Here is a 20,257-nt window from a genome sequence, read left to right as displayed (position 1 = left end):
AAAATCGAAAACAGTGGTTATTTTTTAATAACCGAAAAGACCTCAAAAAGCACAACAAACAAAAAAAAAAAAATCGCTCAGCACTAACAGACTGAGAAGCATGCTCCAGGAGCTAGCCTAGCATACAGATGAGATGGAGTGGAGGGAGGAGTCGGACACAGGCTCACTTCAACCAGAGCACAGAGGAGGTGGAGGACGACAGGGGCTCTCGCTTATCTGTGGTAGCCTGAGGGTGGGGTCAGGGGTTAGAGGTCAGCAGCAGAGGAGTCGGAAGGAGGAAGCGTGGGGAGTGGTAGGGGTGGCAGTTATACTTACAGCAACAGACGCCCACTGCCATGCAAAACAGTGACTGTGACAGGTTGGCATCTGAGTGAGTGAGCGGCAGCAGCCAGGTCAAAGAAAATGGAGGAGGAGAAGGAAAGAACGGGGCAATATGAAAAGAGAAAATAAGCAGAGGACAAAGAAGCACCACCGAGTCAATGATGTCAGAGAGTTCCCTCTGCCGTCCTTCACTTCCATGAGATGAGTAGACCAAACACACAGATATGAGCAAGATGACGCACACACACACACACACACACGATAGGGAAGTGAGTGGTTATCAAAGATGGTTATCAAGAGAGTTATCAGATTTATATACAGTACCAGTGAAAAGTTTGGACACACCTACTCATTCAAGGGTTTTTCTATATTTTTACTATTTTCTACATTGCAGAATAATAGTGATATCAAAACTATGAAATAGCTCATATGGAATCATGTAGTAACCAAAAAAAAAAAAAAAGTGTTAAACAAATTAAATATATTTTATATTTGAGATTCTTCAAAGTAGCCATCCGTTGCCATGATGACAGATTTGCATACTCTTGGCTTCCCCTGGAATGCTTTTCCAACAGTCTTGAAGGAGTTCCCACATATGCTGAGCACTTGTTGGCTGCTTTTCCTTCACTCTGCGGTCCAACTCATCCCAAACCATCTCAATTGGGTTGAGGTCGGGTGATTGTAGAGGTCAGGTCATCTGATGCAGCACTCCATCACTCTCCTTCTTGGTCAAATAGACCTTACGCAGCCTAAAGGTGTGTTGGGTCATTGTCCTGTTGAAAAACAAATGATAGTCCAACTAAGCGCAAACCAGATGGGATGGAGTATCGCTGAGGAATGCTGTGGTAGCCATGCTGGTTAAGTGTGCCTTGAATTCTAAATAAATCACAGGACGGTGTCACCAGCAAAGTACCATCACACCTTTTCCTCCATGCTTCACGGTGGGAACCACACATGCAGAGATAATCCGTTCACCTACTCTGCGTCTCACAAAGACACGGCAGTTGGAACCAAAAATCTCTCATTTGGACTCATCAGACCAAAGGACAGATTTCCACCGGTCTAATGTGCATTGCTCGTGTTTCTTGGCCCAGGCAAGTCTCTTCTTATTGTTGTCCTTTAGTAGTGGTTTCTTTGCAGAAATTTGACCATGAAGGCCTGATTCACACAGTCTCCTCTGAACAGTTGATGTTGAGATGTGTCTGTTACTTGAACTCTGTGAAGCATTTATTTGGGCTGCAATCTGAGGTGCAGTTTACTCTAATGAACTTACAGCCGAGGTAACTCTGGGTCTTTGTTTCCTGTGGCAGTCCTCATGAGAGCCAGTTTCATCATAGCGCTTGATGGTTTTTGAGACTGCACTTGAAGAAACGTTCAAAGTTCTTGAAATTTTCCAGATTGACTGACCTTCATGTCTTAAAGTAATGGACTGTCATTTCTCTTTGATTATTTAAGCTGTTCTTGCCATAATATGGATTTGGTATTTTACCAAATAAGGGCTATCGTCTGTATACCACCCCTACCTTGTCACAACACAACTGATTGGCTCAAACACATTAAGAAGGAAAGAAATTCCACAAATGACTAAAACTTCTTGGATATAGGGGGCGCTCTTTTAATTTTTGGATAAAAAAACATTCCCGTTTTAAACAAGATATTTTGTCACGAAAAGATGCTCGACTATGCATATAATTGACAGCTTTGAAAAGAAAACACTCTGACGTTTCCAAAACTGCAAAGATATTGTCTGTGAGTGCCACAGAACTGAGGCTACAGGCGAAACCAAGATGAACTTTCAAACAGCAAGTGCCCCAGATTTTGAAGGCGCTGTGTTCCAATTTTTTTATTTTTTTTAACCAGGCAAGTCAGTTAAGAACATATTCTTATTTTCAATGACGGCCTGGGAACTGCCTGTGGGTTAACTGCTGTTCAGGGGCAGAACGACAGAATTGTACCTTGTCAACTCGGGGGTTTGAACTCGCAACCTTCCGGTTATTAGTCCAACGCTTTAACCACTAGGCTACGCTGCCGCTCTAACCACTAGGCTACGCTGTGAATGGGCCAGGAATGAGCTTACACTTTCTGTCGTTTCCCCAAGGTGTCTGCAGCATTGTGACGTATTTGTAGGCATATCATTGGAAGATTGACCATTTTACACTACATCTACCAGGTGCCCACTTGGTGTCCTCCGTCGCAATTATTGCGTAATCTCCAACTGCGTGTATTTTTCCATTTGCTTCCGGGGAGAAACCCAACTGCCACGAATGATTTATCATCAAATAGATATGTGAAAAACACCTTGAGGATTGATTTTAACAACGTTTGCTATGTTTCTGTCGATATTATGGAGTTAATTTGGAAAAAAGTTTGGCGTTGTAATGACTGAATTTTCGGGGGTTTTTCTTAGCCAAACGTGAAGAACAAAACAGAGCGATTTCTCATACACAAATAATCTTTTTGGAAAAAATGAACATTTGCTATCTAACAGTCTCCTCATTGAAAACATCTGAAGTTCTTCAAAGGTAAATTATTTTATTTGAATGCTTTTCTTGTTTTTGTGAAAATGTTGCCTGCTGAATGCTAGGCTTAATGCTATGCTAGCTATCAATACTCTTACACAAATGCTTGTGTAGCTATGGTTGAAAAGCATATTTTGAAAATCTGAGATGACAGTGTTGTTAACAAAAGGCTAAGCTTGTAAGTGAAAATATTTCTTTCATTTCATTTGCGATTTTCATGAATAGTTAATGTTGCGTTATGGTAATGAGCTTGAGGCTATGATTACGCTCCCGGATACGGGATTGCTCGACGCAAGAAGTTAACAAGGCACACCCGTTAATTGAAATGCATTCCATAAATAAGAATGGCATGGCTCAAAGGTCTTCTATTTATTTTCTGTAATACCACCTACCCAACATTCTTTTAAAAAGTATACTCAGTAATAAGACTTAATGTGGGCAAATAAAATTCATAGAATAAAAAGGAACGTTCAACTAAGTCCGAGGGTGGTTTTAACCTTCCAGACATGGTATTGTATGAACTCCCAACACAAGGCTTTTACTTGCGACATATACACTATATGGCCAAAAGTATGTGGACATCCTTTCAAATTAGTGGATTCGGCTATTTCAGCCACACCGGTTGCTGACAGGTGTATAAAATCGAGCACACAGCCATACAATCTCCATAGACAAACATTGGCAGTATAATGGCCCGTACTGAAAAGCTCAGTGACTTTCAACGTGGCACCGTCATACAATGGCACCTTTCCAACAAGTCAGTTCGTCAAATTTCTGGCCTGCTAGAGCTGCCCAAGTCAACTGTAAGTGCTGTTATTGTGAAGGGGAAACGTTTAGGAGCAACAACGGCTCAGCCGCGAAGTGGTAGGCGACACAAATTCAGAACGGGACCACCGAGTGTTGAAGCATGTAACGTTTATAAATCATCTGTCCTTGGTTGCAACACTCATTACCGAGTTCCAAACTGCTTCTGGATGCAACGTCAGCACAAGAACTGAAATGGGTTTCCATACCCAAGCAGCAGCACACAAGCCTAAGATCACCATGCACAATGCCATTCGTCGACTGCAGTGATGAATCACACTTCACCGTCTGGCAGTCTGATGGACGAATCTAGGTTTGCTGGATGCCAGGAGAACGCTACCTGCCCCAATGCATAAAGCCAACTGTAAAGTTTGATGGAGGAGGAATAATGGTCTGGGGCTGTTTTTCATGGTTCAGGCTAGGCCCCTTAGTTCTAGTGAAGGGGAATCTTAATGCTACAGCATACAGTGACATTCTAGACCAGGAATTCCCAAACTGGGTATGGAGGTACACGCAATGCTGTCAGGGGTATGCCAAATAAAAATGTATTCACGTTTTCAAACAGTCCATTTACATCAATATGCGGGACAAAATTGAGGCTGATTAAGAAGTTGGACAACACACAGGTTTTTCCATCATTGTATGATTTTTTTTGTGCAAATGAACTCAAGCTTGCGGACAATGTCAAATGTGATATAGCAAAGCACCGGAGTGAGTTGGGTGTGCAATTACGCAGGTACCTTCCCGAAACTGATGAAACAAACAACTGTATTCGTTATCCCTTTCATTCCCTGCTTCCAGTCCACTTACCGATATATGAACAAGAGAGCCTCATCGAAATTGCAACAAGCGGTTCTGTGAAAATGTAATTTAAATCAGAAGCCACTGCCAGATTTCTGGATGATGCCTAAATAAAGATGCCTAAATAAAGAGCAAAATGATTGATTATTATATTATTTGTGCCCTGGTCCTATAAGAGCTCTTTGTCACTTCCCACGAGCCGGGTTGTGACAAAAACTCACACTCATTCTTATGTTTAATAAATGTATCGTATAGTGTGTGTGTGTGTGTGTGTGGCAGGCTTACAATGATGACAAAAAACTACAATTGAGAGTGCGATGACCCTGGTGCTAGAGGGGGTACGCAGCTGGAGGTTGAATGTTTGAAGGGGTACAGGACTATAAAAAATGTGGGAACCACTGTTCTAGACGATTCTATGCTTCCAACTTTGTGGCAACAGTTTGTGGAAGGCGCTTTCCTGTTTCTGCACAACAATGCCCCAATGGACAAATCGAAGTCTATACGGAAATGGTTTGTTGAGATCAATGTGGAAGAACTTGACTGGCCTGCACAGAGCCCTGTCCTCAACCCCATCGAACACCTTTGGGATGAATTGGAATGCCGAATGCAAGCCAGGCCTAACCGCCCAACATCAGTGCCTGACCTCACTAATGCTCTTGTGGCTGACTGGAGTCCCCGCAGCGATGTTCCAACATCTAGTGAGTGGAGGCTGTTATAGCAGCAAAGGGGGGACCAACTCCATATTAATACCCAGGATTTTGGAATGAGATGTTCGACAAGCAGGTGTTCACATACTTTTGGTCATGTAGTGTATCAAAAAGTTTCGAATAGAAATAGAAACATCAGAGCAACCTTGAATGAATCTTATTTGAGTTATAAAAAAGAAAAAAACTATTGGAACCAAGATTGGAACCAAATGATGTTAGCACAAGATGGAGGGAAAGTTGGCGCAAAAGTAACGAAATTACACTGAACGAAAATGTATGTTTAATCCTGTATAAACTAAATGTTTACAATTTATTATACAAGAGAGAAAACTCAGTCTACAGCACAACAGCAGAGTCATGTCTTAAGTGTAAAACTACTAGCTTTCTGGGAATGCTATGAAGTCCAAAATGTATGGACGGAGCAAGAAAGTTGGCTGTCAGAAGTATTGCAATGTAAACTTTCTTTTAATCTATCTGTCTGCATATTTCATGACATTGCATATAGTGGTGTAGTGAGATACCCAATGAGCTGGACGATTCATCACTCATCTTGAAAAACACATATACTAAAAACTTGGAAATCAATCAATCCGCCGATTGCTCCCGTTGCTGTGAAGCTCCTGCTCTTTTAATCATTCAATTTTTCCATTATGTACATTATGTACATGTTTGCCAAGTGGCAAACAATAATGCACTAAGGATGGGGGTGTGAGCATACATACGGGTCTGGGTAGAGGAGATGTAGTCGTTGTTTGAGTGCGTCTGTAACTTGTTGTTTGTATGTATAAGTTTGTATTTGGAGAAAAAAGAAAGAGTGTCTGGGGGTGGGGGGATTGCTGCTCCCGTTGCTGTGAAGCTCCTGCTCTCCACAGTAAAACCACACAGACGCTGCAGTCTGGCATTGAATAACATCTCATCCCAACATGGCCCATTCATTTAAAAAAGAATCATGCACACCGCTAATATTTGGGTTTGTTGAGTATGTTTTTGTTTCCAAGAGTGTGTGTTTTGTTGTGTGTGCGTCTTACCGGAGTCATGCGGAGGGGAGCGTGCGTACTGCAGCCCCTCATCACGTGGCCCAGCGTCTCAGAAACCATGATCCTCAGCTCTCCTGAGTAGCAGTACACCGCATCAATCTTAGGCCACCAGTCCAATGGAGACTGCAGCAAAGGAATGGACAGAGGGTTAAACTCAATCCTCTAAACAAATCTACTGTAGGCTTCATTATAAAACATTTGAAACCGAAACGTAATCCTGTAAAGAGACTTGGATAATACAAGGGCCTGTAGGTTAAATAGTAAGTGGGTGTTGAGTCTTATCCCAATCAAACTCATTCAGAAAATGACATGGGGCCTTCAGCCCAGTAGGATTTGTTAGGGTGGAGAGATGAGACTTCTCCAGTTTGCCTGGAGGGGAGAAAGATGGCAGCTGTACTCTCCTACTCTCTGTTACCCACCCACCCACCAACCCAGACAGACAGAGACACGCAGGAACAAAAGCAGCCTCTGACTTCTGCTCACAGACAGGAAGTGCTTTGCGTGAGGGGGGTGAGAGAGAGACCAGTTATACTCTCACTCCCTCACACACAGTCTCCTAGGCACATGGGGAGCTAATAAAAGGGTCTCTGTATGAAATCTTCCCTCAGGCACTTCCTATTGAAACACACAAACACACAAACCACATGAGTGTCTACAGCACTTCCTCTCCCTGCATGGCTCATCCAGAGTGAGATGGTAGTCGATCTAATGGCTGGGTAATAGAGCCAGCCCAGTGTATACAGTAGTGACATCATCTACACAAAGTCACCACAGATAAGGTTACCACTGGTCATTCTAGACATGCACTGTGTGCACACAGCATTGGTCACTTTATATACTTTGAATAGTGGCACTGGACATTGGCATTTGGTGTGTTGATTGATCCCTTAACCCTATGTTGGGCCATGACAACACACACTTACATTGGTGATGATTCTGTGTAGGGAGTTGACCAGGACGAAGTGGAAGGTGGGAGGGGAGGATGACGCCAGGCAGACCTGATATGGAGGAGACAAATAAAGAGAGAGAGATTAACCAGGGATCACAGAGGCCTTACTTCAACACACCAGTATGTGGTTAAAAAGTGTGCATCAACAACCCTTTCTATGAAATACTATACTCCAAAACTCAGCTCCATCATTCATTGAATCAGACGGCTCATTCATCACAAAACCAACTGATATTGCCAATTACTTGAATGATTTTTCCATTGGCAAGATTAGCAAACTTAGGCATGGCATGCCAGCAACAAACGCGACATCACACATCCAAGTAAAACTGATCAAATTATGAAAATCAAGCATTGTAATTTTGAATTCCGTAAAGTGAGTGTGGAAGAAGTGAAAAAACTATTATTGTCTTTCAACAATAAGCCACCGGGGTCTGACAACTTGGATGGAAAATTACTGAGGATAATAACGGACGATACTGGCCCTCCTCTATTTGCCATAGCTTCAGTCCAAGCCTAGAGTGTGCCTGGAGGAAAGCAAAAGTAATTATGTTACCCAAGAATAGCAAAGCCCCCCTTTACTCGCTCAAATAGCCAACCAATCAGCTTGTTACCAACCCTTAGTGAACTTTTGGGAAAAATTGTGTTTGGCCAGATACAATGCTATTTTACTGTAAGCACGCTTATAGGGAAGGACATTCAACAAGCACGGCACTTACACAAATGACTGATAATTGATTGGCTGAGAGAAATTGATGATAAAAAGATTGTGGGAGCTGTTTTGTTAGACCTCAGTGCGGCTTTTGACATTATCGATCATAGTCTGCTGATGGAAAAACGTATGTGTTATGGCTTTACACCCCCGGTTATATTGTGGATAAAGAGTTACCTGTCCCAATATATATATTTTTTACCCCTTTTTCTCCCCAATTTCATGATATCCAAATTGGTAGTTACAGTCTTGTCTCATCGCTGCAACTCCCATACGGACTTGGGCGAGGCGATGGTCGAGAGCCATGCGTCCTCCGAAACACGATCCAACCAAGCCGCACTGCTTCTTGAAACAATGCCTGCTTAACCCGGAAGCCAGCCACACCAATGTGTCTGAGAAAACACCGTACACCTGGCGACCGTGTCAGCGTGCATGCGCCAGGCCCGCCACAGGAGTCGCTAGAGCGTGATGGGACAAGGACATCTCTGCCGGCCAAACCCTCCCCTAACCCTGGACAACGCTGGGCCAATTGTGCGCCGCCTCATGGGCCTCCCGGTTGCGACAGAGCCTGGAAAGAGTTACCCGTCTAACAGAACAGAGGGTGTTCTTTAATGGAAGCCTCTCCAACATAATCCGGGTAAAATCAGGAATTCCCCTGGGCAGCTGTCTAGGCCCCTTACTTATTTCAATCTTTACTAATGACATGCCATTGAGTAAAGCTATGTATGCAGAGGACTCAACACTATACACATCATTTCTACAGCGTGTGAAATCACTGCTTAACAAAGAGCTGCAGTCAGTTTCAGAATGGGTGGCAAGGAATAAGCTAGTCCTAAATATTTCAAAAACTAAAAGCATTGTAATTTGTGACAAATCATTCACTAAACCCTAAACCTCAACTGAATATTGTAATGAATAATGTGGACATTGAGGTGACTAAATTGCTTGGAGTAACCCTGGATTGTAAACTGTCATGGTCAAAACATGTTGATACAACAGTAGCTAAGATGGGGGAGAAGTCCATCCATAATAAAGCACTGCTGTCTTTTTAACAACACTATCAACAAGGCAGGTCCTAAAGGCTCTCGTTTTGTCACATCCGGACTACGGTTCAGTCGTGTGGTCAGGTGCCACAAAGAGGAACCTTGGAAAATTTTAATTGGCTCAGAAAAGGGCAGCACGGCTGGCCCTTAAATGTACACGGAGAGCTAATATTAATAATATGCATGTCAATCTCTCATGGCTCAAAGTGGAGGAGAGATTGACATAATCACTACTTGTTTTTCAAAGAAGTTTTGACATGCTGAATGCATTGAGCGGTCTGTTCAAACTACTAGCACACAGCTTGGACACCCATGCATACCCCACAAGACATGCCACCAAAGGTCTCTTCACAGTCCCCAAGCCAAGAACAGACTATGGAAGGCACACAGTACGACACAGAGCCATGACTACATGGAACTCTATTTCACATCAGGTAACTGATGCAAGCAGATAAAAATACACCGCATGGAACAGCAGGGATTGTGAAGAAACACACACAGGCACAGACACACATGATAAGACATGTACATACACATGGATGTTGTATTGTAAATATGTGATAGTGGAGTAGCGGCCTGAAGGAACACACTCAATTTTTGGGTAAGTGTTATGAAATGTAATATTTTAAGCTGTATATATAACTGACTTAATGTTGCTGGACCCCAGGAAGAGTAGCTGCAGGGATCCTTAATAAACACAAATAAATACCTTAAAATGCTGGTTGTTGTGGGGATTGATGCGGAAACAAGAGACAAAGCAGTCGATCATGAGGTCCACGTCTGCGTTCTGGCTTCCCGCCCCTCTGGAGAAAGGCTTGGCTGGGTTGAAGAGCAGGGCCTGACAGGAGAAGGGAGAAACAAAGTCCATAGCATCAGCTGTGACTGGTTACCACTGGTGACTAATACTGGATACTATGTTTATAATACCTTCCCATAACACTGATGATCAGAGGACAATCTGTGGCTGATGCTCACCTTAAGGTCCACTACGATGGACTGCACCAGGAGGAAGATGACAGAGTGGTCCTCCCAGTTGATGTAGGTGGAGGCCTTGCAGAGTTTGACACAGGCGATGGCAGCACTCTCAGTCAGCTGTTTACTGCCCCCGTGGCCGGCCAGGGCCTTCCTCAGGTTCTCCAGGAACAGTTTCTGTTAGGGACAGAGAAGAGTAGTGTACTGATTAGAACCCTAGTGTGTGTGCCCTGCCCCGTGGGTGGGTTGTGTCTGACCTTGTTGACCTTGGTGTCCTCTACAGTCTCTCTGGAGATGTCCTGTGTGATGTCGGGACAGAGGATGAGGAGGATGATCTGCAGTGGCCACACGGCTGCCTTCCTCTTGGCACTCTCAGCAAAACTGTCCACCAGGTCAAACAGCTTCTCTGCACAGTCTGGGAGAGACCCGGCCAGGCAACAACACAGTCAGGGAGAGACACAACCAAGCAACAACACAGTAAATAACACACAGTCTGGGAAAGACACAACCAAGCAACAGCAGTCAATAACAGACATACAGTACCAGTCAAAAGTTTGGACACACCTACTCATTCAAGGGTTTTTCTTTATTTTTACTATTTTAAACATTGTAGAATAATAGTGAAGACATCAAAACTATGAAATAACACATATGGATTCATGTATTAACCAAAAAGTGTTAAGTCAAAATAGATTTTATATTTGAGATTCTTCAAAGTAGCCATCCTTTGCTTTGATGACAGCTTTGCACACTCTTGGCATTCTCTCAACCAGCTTCATGAGGTAGTCACCTGGAATGCATTATAATTAACAGTTATGCCTTGTTAAAAGTGAATTTGAGGAATTTCTTTCCTTCTTAATGCGTTTGAGACAATTAGTTATGTTGTGACAAGGAGGGGTGGTATACAAAAGATAGCCCTATTTGGTAAAATACCAAATCCATATTATGGATAGAACCATCAAACGCTTTGATGAAACTGTCTCTCATGAGGACCACAACAGGAAGACCCCGAGTTACCTCTGCTGCAGAGGATAAGTTCATTAGAGTTAACCAGCCTCAGAAATTGTAGCCAAACTGTTTAGAGGAGACTGCGTCAATCAGGCATTCATGGTCGAATTTCTGCAAAGGAACCACTTACTAAAGGACACCAATAAGAAGTCTAGCTTGGGCCAAGAAACACCAGCAAGGGACATTAGACTGGTGGAAATCTGTCCTTTGGTCTGATGAGTCCAAATTGGAGATTTTTGGTTCCAACCGCTGTGTCTTTTTGAGACGCAGAGTAGGTGAATGGATGATCTCCGCATGTGTGGTTCCCACTGTGAAGCATGGAGGAGGAGGTGTGATGGTGCTTTGCTGGTGAAACTGTTGTGATTTACTTAGAATTCAAGGCACACTTAACCAGCATGGCTACCACAGCATTCTGCAGCGATGCGCCATCCAATCTGGTTTGCGCTTAGTGGGACTATCATTTGTTTTTCAACAGGACACTGACCCAACACACCTCCAGGCTGTGTAAGGGCTATTTGACCAAGCAGGAGAGTGATGGAGTGCTGCATCAGATGACCTGGCCTCCACAATCACCCTACCTCAACCCATTTGAGATGGTTAGGGTTGAGTTGGACAGCAGAGTGAAGGAAAAGCAGCCAACAAGTGCTCAGCATATGTGGGAACTCCTTCAAGACTGTTGGAAAAGCATTCCAAGTGAAGCTGGTTGAGAGAATAAGAGTGTGCAAAGCAGTCAAAATATATTTAGATTTGTTTAACACTTTTTTTGTTATTTCATAGTTTTGATCTCTTAACTATTATTCTACAATGTAGAAAATAGAGGTTGATCGATTAATCAGAATGGCCGATTAATTGGTGCCGATCTCAAGTTTTCATAACAATCGGAAATCAGTAATTTTGGATGACAATTTTGCAGATTTAAAAACTTTATTTAATCTTTATTTAACTAGGCAAGTCAGTTAAGAACACATTCTTATTTTCAATGACGGCCTAGGAACGGTGGGTTAACTGCAGGGCCAGAACGACAGATTTTTGCCTTGTCAGCTCAGGGATTCAATCTTGCAACCTTACGGTTAACTAGTCCAACGCTCTAACCACCTGCCTCACGAGGAGCCCGCCTGTTACGCGAATGCAGTAAGAAGCCAAGGTAAGTTGCTAGCTAGCATTAAACTTAATCAATCATAATCACTAGTTATAACTACACATGGTTGATGATATTACTAGTTTATCTAGCGTGTCCTGCGTTGCATATAGTCGATGCAGTGCGCATTCACGAAAAAGGACTGTCGTTGCTCCAATGTGTACCTAACCATAAACACCAATGCCTTTCTTAAAATCAATACACAGAAGTATATATTTTTAAACCTGCATATTTAGCTAAAAGAAATCCAGGTTAGCAGGCAATATTAACCAGGTGAAATTGTGTCACTTCTCTTGCATTCACTGCACGCAGAGTCAGGGTATATGCAACAGTTTGGGCCGCCTGGCTCATTGCGAACTAATTTGCCAGAATTTTACGTAATTATGACATAACATTGAAGGTTGTGCAATGTAACAGGAATATTTAGACTGATGGATGCCACCCGTTAGATAAAATACGCAACGGTTAAGTATTTCACTGAAAGAATAAACGTCTTCTTCCCGGATTCGACCATATTAATGACCTAAGGCTCGCATTTCTGTGTGTTATGATGTTATAATTAAGTCTATGATTTGATAGAGCAGTCTGACTGAGCGATGGAAGGTACCAGCAGGCTCATAGACATTCATTCAAACAGCACTTTGTGCATTTTGCCAGCAGCTCTGCTGTTTATGACTTCAAGCCTATCAACTCCCGAGATTAGGCTGGTGTAACGATGTGATGTGAAATGGCTAGCTAGTTAGCGGGGTGCGTGCTAATAGCGTTTCAAACGTCTCTTGCTCTGAGACTTGGAGTAGTTGTTCCCCTTGCTCTGCATGGGTAACACTGCTTCGAGGGTGGCTGTTGTTGTTGTGTTACTGGTTCGAGCCCAGGTAGGAGGGAGGAGTGGGACGGAAGCTATACTGTTACAACTGGCAATACTAAAGTACCTATAAGAACATCCAATAGTCAAAGGTATATTAAATACAAATGGTATAGAGAGAAATAGTCCTATAATTCCTATAATAACTACAACCTAAACTTCTTACCTGGGAATATTGAAGACTCGTGTTAAAAGGAACCACCGGCTTTCATATGTTCTCATGTTCTGAGCAAGGAACTTAAACGTTAGCTTTCTTACATGGCACATATTGCACTTTTACTTTCTTCCCCAACACTTTGTTTTTGCATTATTTAAACCAAATTGAACATGTTTCATTATTTATTTGAGGCTAAATTTATTTTATTGATGTATTAAGTTAAAATAAGTGTTCATTCAGCATTGTTGTAATTGTCATTATAACAAATACATTTTAAAAATCGGCCGATTAAATCGGTATCGTCTTTTTTTTGGGTTCTCCAATAATCGGTATCGACGTTGAAAAATCATAATCGGTCGACCTCTAGTAGAAAATAGGAAAAAAATAAAGAAAAACCCTTGAATAAGTAGGTGTCCAAACTTTTGACAGGTACTGTATGATTCATCACATTAGAACTGCAACTGCATCCTCACCAGCCATGTCTGTCTGTGGCCTCTGGTACAGCATGGTGAACTCATCAGGGTAGTTCTCCACCCAGTTCCAGAAGGCCTGAGGGGGAGAAAAGGGGGTCACACCACCTGCCTGGGAAGCACTGTACCCATCTTCTACTCGCAAAGAAGACTATCAACAACACACCAACTTGCAACAATATTTCCCGTCCTGATTGTATTGTCAAGCTTCAAGACCGGGGCTTCTGGCGAGCCACAGACGGTTAGTGTAACTGAAGTGTATCCAGATGCCTGGACAGCTCCACAGAAAGTCAACAGACACTGCACTAGAGCAGGAGGAGCAGGGCAACAGAAAGTCAACAGACACTGCACTAGAGCAGGAGGAGCAGCTCCACAAAGTCAACAGACACTGTACTAGAGCAGGAGGAGCAGCTCCACAGAAAGTCAACAGACACTGCACTAGAGCAGGAGGAGCAGGGCAACAGAAAGTCAACAGACAATGCACTAGAGTAGGAGGAGCAGGGAAACAGAACGTCAACAGACAATGCACTAGAGCAGGAAGAGCAGGGCAACAGAAAGGCAACAGACACTGCACTAGAGCAGGAGGAGCAGGGCAACAGAAAGTCAACAGACACTGCACTAGAGCAGGAGGAGCAGGGCAACAGGAGATAAGGACCAGAGACCACTAGGTGGAGAAAGTGAGTCTGTAGATAGATGCGTGAGAGAGAAACAGAGAGAGAGGCAGAGTGGCAGACAGAGGCAGACAGAGAGAGATAATCACCTTCTCTAAGCTGTTGATGACACTTAGCTGGGCAGGCTTCTTGAGGGCTTTGAATTTAAACACCGTCTCTGCAGGAGATGACAACCAATAGTGAGTCCACACTGAACATCAACAACGGTGCACAACTCAAAAGAAACAGAACATCTTCGGCTCTATCAAACGGATAATTCAAATGGGACGGCTGTAGGTCAAAATAAAGCAATGAGACTGATAAGAATATGCAAATACCTTGTAGCAGTTTCTTTAGCTTGGCACAGTCCACATTAATGTACTGGATGAGCTCGATGTCATGGACATCCACTGTGTCCTCCGAACACAAAGTGAGCTCCTGCAACCTGAGGGGAAACACCGCAAAGATGGATATTTAATAAAGATGGTTATTTTAATCTCCTCGAATATTCATATTCAATAGAATCACATCATCATTACAAAATTGTAGAGAAGTAGCAGTAGAGCATCACAATAGATACAGTAATCAAATGGTAAGTCTAGGTCTCATTTGACTATCGGTAATAACAGGACATCAAATAGGCTAGTCTGGATGAATGGGCAATGCTTTCAAGGTAAAAGCTGAGGACAAAAAGAGAGAGCGAGAGGCGACACTGGGGAGTGGCTGAGGTCAACTCTCTCTCCCTGTTTTAACATCACATAACATAACCAACTCCTCAGTCCTCATGATTTAATAACCAGCCACTTCATCAGTCTGGGCCTGCCAGTCATGGACCAATAAAACCACAACACAGCTCGGTTAACAAGTGCAGACTGCAACTGACAGACGAGTGGAGCAGCACTCTTCTCTTCTGCCTCAGAACCAACTAGTACACCAGTGCAAGGAGAAGGTGTGTGCTTTCAAATTATGTGCTTTTTGAGCTTCAACAAATAATATACCTGAGTGGTTAATATTTACAGATGTTTTCTCCCCACTCCAAACCACTCAGCTCTGACACACACAGGTGCACACACAGGTGCACACACAGGTACACACACACACATGTGAGTATGCCTCCATGTCTTGTCCAGGTCCAGTTCCTTCTGGGGGTTGGTTTCACAGTGGAACATTACTCCACAAGACACAGACAAAGAGACTCTTTATGAAGGCTGCTGACAGACTCCCTTTCTCCCTCTATTTATTTCTCTATCTATCGGGGGTAGATGATAGCTCCAGCTTCTTTTTTCCTCCTTGCTCTCACTGAAGACCACAGGCCTGAACTGGTGTACACTTAAAGGTAACCCTTCCTCTACGTACAGCCGGAGGTCTACTACTGTGGCCTGTCGCTTCTCAGAGCAGCTTGGGCTGAGGGTTAGAGTTCTGGGTGTTTATGATCAATGTCACCTGGTGGAGATGCGGCTGAACACGGCATTGAAGTTGTTGCAGCTGAGGGAGAAGAGGACCCCGGAGGCGGAGCTACGTAGCTCGGCGGCATGCTGGTGGCCCTCGCGGTACGTGTGGATGAAATGACAGATCTCTGGCAGCAGCTGTTTCACCAGCATAGTCTCATCCAGACGCATGCAGTCCTTCGGTTGCTGAGGGATGGAGGGAAGGAAGGAAGGAGAGACCAGGAAGGGAGGGATTAGAGGAAAGGTTAGAGGTCAAACATGAGAAAAACCTTTCAATGTCCTCACTGCCCGATTAGCCCAGAGAGGAGAGAATAGGCCAGAATAAAACCCTGCCACACAGAGAGAACGGTCAGTCAGGCTCCCGTCACAAGGCGTGCATCCCTGAAGACACACATTCCCTCTCATTCATCAAGATAGAAAACATACTTGGTCTAAAACATCCTTACCAATAGGGAAGATATCACAACCGGTAGGCTACAACTTCACATCACATATTTTAGATACAGTGCATTCTGATGTCTCTCACAGCCTTGAAACAATGCTGTAAATACACTGTGCCACTAGCACAGTCAGTGTAGTCAGCTCAGCTATCACCATTGAGACAGTGTCTGTGCCTCGACCTAGGTTGGGCAAAACTAAACATGGCGGTGTTCGCCTTAGCAATCTCACGAGGATAAAGACCACCTCCATTCCTGTCATTATTGAAAGAGATCATGATACCTCACATCTCAAAATAGGGCTACTTAATGTTAGATCCCTTACTTCAAAGGCAATTATAGTCAATGAACTAATCACTGGATCATAATCTTGATGTGATTGGCCTGACTGAAACATGGCTTAAGCCTGATGAATTTACTGTGTTAAATGAGGCCTCACCTCCTGGCTACACTAGTGACCATATCCCCCGTGCATCTCACAAAGGCGGAGGTGTTGCTAACATTTACGATAGCAAATTTCAATTTACAAAAAACAAATTACGTTTTCGTCTTTTGAGCTTCTAGTCATGAAATCTATGCAGCCTACTCAGTCACTTTTTATAGCTACTGTTTACAGGCCTCCTGGGCCATATACAGCGTTCCTCACTGAGTTCCCTGAATTCCTATCGGACCTTGTAGTCATAGCAGATAATATTCTAATCTTTGGTGACTTTAATATTCACATGGAAAAGTCCACAGACCCACTCCAAAAGGCTTTCGGAGCCATCATCGACTCAGTGGGTTTTGTCCAACATGTCTCTGGACCCACTCACTGTCACAGTCATACGCTGGACCTAGTTTTGTCCCATGGAATAAATGTTGTGGATCTTAATGTTTTTCCTCATAATCCTGGACTATAGGACCACCATTTTATTACGTTTGCAATTGCAACAAATAATCTGCTCAGACCCCAACCAAGGAACATCAAAAGTCGTGCTATAAATTCACAGACAACACAAAGATTCCTTGATGTCCTTCCAGATTCCCTCTGTCTACCCAAGGACACCAGGACTCCATTTTGTTGATCCCTGCCTACAGACAGAAACTAAAACAAGAAGCTCCCGCGCTGAGGTCTGTTCAACACTGGTCCGACCAATCTGATTCCACACTCCAAGACTGCTTCCATCACGTGGACTGGGATATGTTCCGTATTGCGTCAGACAACATTGACGAATACGCTGATTCGGTGTGCGAGTTCATTAGAACGTGCGTTGAAGATGTCGTTCCCATAGCAACGATTAAAACATTCCCAAACCAGAAACCGTGGATTGATGGCAGCATTCGCGTGAAACTGAAAGCGCGAACCACTGCTTTTAATCAGGGCAAGGTGACTGGAAACATGACCGAATACAAACAGTGTAACTATTCCCTCCGCAAGGCAATCAAACAAGCAAAGCGTCAGTATAGAGACAAAGTAGAATCTCAATTCAACAGCTCAGACACAAGAGGTATGTGGCAGGGTCTACAGTCAATCACGGATTACAAAAAGAAAACCAGCACCGTCACAGACCAGGATGTCTTGCTCCCAGGCAGACTAAATAACTTTTTTGCCCGCTTTGAGGACAATACAGTGCCACTGACACTGCCCGCAACTAAAACATGCGGACTCTCCTTCACTGCAGCCGACGTGAGGAAAACATTTAAACGTGTCAACCCTCGCAAGGCTGCAGGCCCAGACGGCATCACCAGCCGCGCCCTCAGAGCATGCGCAGACCAGCTGGCTGGTGTGTTTATGGACATATTCAATCAATCCCTATCCCAGTCTTTTGTTCCCACATGCTTCAAGAGGGCCACCATTGTTCCTGTTCCCAAGAAAGCTAAGGTAACTGAGCTAAACGACTACCGCCCCGTAGCACTCACTTCTGTCATCATGAAGTGCTTTGAGAGACTAGTCAAGGACCATATCACCTCCACCCTACCTGACACCCTAGACCCACTCCAATTTGCTTACCGCCCAAATAGGTCCACAGACGATGCAATCTCAACCACACTGCACACTGCCCTAACCCATCTGGACAAGAGGAATACCTATGTGAGAATGCTGTTCATCGACTACAGCTCGGCATTTAACACCATAGTGCCCTCCAAGCTCGTCATCAAGCTCGAGACCCTGGGTCTCGACCCCGCCCTGTGCAACTGGGTACTGGACTTCCTGACGGGCCGCCCCCAGGTGGTGAGGGTAGGCAACAACATCTCCACCCCGCTGATCCTCAACACTGGGGCCCCACAAGGGTGCGTTCTGAGCACTCTCCTGTACTCCCTGTTCACCCACGACTGCGTGGCCACGCACGCCTCCAACTCAATCATCATGTTTGCGGACGACACAACAGTGGTAGGCTTGATTACCAACAACGACGAGACGGCCTACAGGGAGGAGGTGAGGACCCTCGGAGTGTGGTGTCAGGAAAATAACCTCACACTCAACGTCAACAAAACTAAGGAGATGATTGTGGACTTCAGGAAACAGCAGAGGGAACACCCCCCTATCCACATCGATGGAACAGTAGTGGAGAGGGTAGTAAGTTTTAAGTTCCTCGGCGTACACATCACAGACAAACTGAATTGGTCCACCCACACAGACAGCATCGTGAAGAAGGCGAAGCAGCGCCTCTTCAACCTCAGGAGGCTGAAGAAATTCGGCTTGTCACCAAAAGCACTCACAAACTTCTACAGATGCACAATCGAGAGCATCCTGTCGGGCTGGATCACCGCCTGGTACGGCAACTGCTCCGCCCACAATCGTAAGGCTCTCCAGAGGGTAGTGAGGTCTGCACAACGCATCACCGGGGGCAAACTACCTGCCCTCCAGGACACCTACACCACCCGATGTCACAGGAAGGCCATAAAGATCATCAAGGACAACAACCACCCAAGCCACTGCCTGTTCACCCCACTATCATCCAGAAGGCGAGGTCAGTACAGGTGCATCAAAGCTGGGACCGAGAGACTGAAAAACAGCTTCTATCTCAAGGCCATCAGACTGTTAAACAGCCACCACTAACATTGAGTGGCTACTGCCAACACACTGACTCAACTCCAGCCACTTTAATAATGGGAATTGATGGGAAATGTAAAATATATCACTAGCCACTTTAAACAATGTTACCTAATATAATGTTTACATACCCTACATCATTCGTCTCATATGTATACACTGTACTCTATATCATCTACTGCATCCTTATGTAATACATGTATCACTAGCCACTTTAACTATGCCACTTTGTTTACATACTCATCTCATATGTATATACTGCACTCAATACCATCTACTGTATCTTGCCTATGCCGCTCTGTACCATCACTCATTCATATCTTATGTACATATTCTTTATCCCCTTACACTTGTGTCTATAAGGTAGTAGTTTTGGAATTGTTAGCTAGATTACTTGTTGGTTATTACTGCATTGTCGGAACTAGAAGCACAAGCATTTCGCTACACTCGCACTAACATCTGCTAACCATGTGTATGTGACAAATAAAATTTTATTTTGATTTGAAAAATCCGTTAACCACCTAACTGAGGAACTCAATTTAACCTTGCGCAATACCCTAGATGCCGTTGCACCCCTAAAAACTAAAAACATTCCTCATAAGAAACTAGCTCCCTGGTACACAGAAAATACCCGAGCTCTGAAGCAAGCTTCCAGAAAATTGGAACGGAAATGGCGCCACACCAAACTGGAAGTCTTCTGACTAGCTTGGAAAGACAGTACCGTGCAGTACCGAAGAGCCCTTACTGCTGCTCGATCATCCTATTTTTCTAACTTAATTGAGGAAACTAAGAACAATCCGAAATTCCTTTTTGATACTGTTGCAAAGCTAACTAAAAAGCAGCATTCCCCAAGAGAGAATGACTTTCACTTTAGCAGTGATAAATTCATGAACTTCTTTGAGGAAAAGATTATGATTATTAGAAAGCAAATGACGGACTCCTCTTTAAATCTGCGTATTCTTTCAAAGCTCAGTTGTCCTGAGTCTGACCAACTCTCCCAGGACCTAGGATCAAGAGAGACACTCAAGTGTTTTAGTACTATATCTCTTGACACAATGATGAAAATAATAATGGCCTCTAAACCTTCAAGCTGCATACTGGACCCTATTCCAACTAAACTACTGAAAGAGCTGTTTCCTGTGCTTGGCCCTCCTATGTTGAACATAATAAACGGCTCTCTATCCACCG

General features: G+C 43.9%; 1 protein-coding gene across 5 annotated transcripts in view; it reads right to left on the bottom strand.

Moving 5' to 3' along the window:
* Positions 1–20,257, bottom strand: part of LOC112257633 (neurofibromin) — a 72,388-nt gene that overhangs the window by 40,619 nt on the left and 11,512 nt on the right. For all 5 annotated transcript variants that reach the window (XM_024431356.2, XM_024431358.2, XM_024431359.2 and 2 more), the window contains exons 4-12: positions 15,594–15,784; positions 14,489–14,595; positions 14,261–14,328; positions 13,504–13,579; positions 10,123–10,280; positions 9,869–10,042; positions 9,603–9,731; positions 7,113–7,187; positions 6,181–6,312 (exon numbers count right to left, since the gene is read on the bottom strand). In XM_024431356.2, the coding sequence (XP_024287124.1) occupies positions 6,181–6,312; positions 7,113–7,187; positions 9,603–9,731; positions 9,869–10,042; positions 10,123–10,280; positions 13,504–13,579; positions 14,261–14,328; positions 14,489–14,595; positions 15,594–15,784 (1,110 nt within the window). The remainder of the gene's footprint in view (positions 1–6,180; positions 6,313–7,112; positions 7,188–9,602; positions 9,732–9,868; positions 10,043–10,122; positions 10,281–13,503; positions 13,580–14,260; positions 14,329–14,488; positions 14,596–15,593; positions 15,785–20,257) is intronic.

The sequence above is a fragment of the Oncorhynchus tshawytscha genome, linkage group LG09, assembly GCF_018296145.1.
Source record: "Oncorhynchus tshawytscha isolate Ot180627B linkage group LG09, Otsh_v2.0, whole genome shotgun sequence".
NCBI lineage: Eukaryota > Metazoa > Chordata > Actinopteri > Salmoniformes > Salmonidae > Oncorhynchus > Oncorhynchus tshawytscha.
Note: the sequence above shows the minus strand (reverse complement) of the source record. Positions and strands in the feature narration are given on the sequence as shown.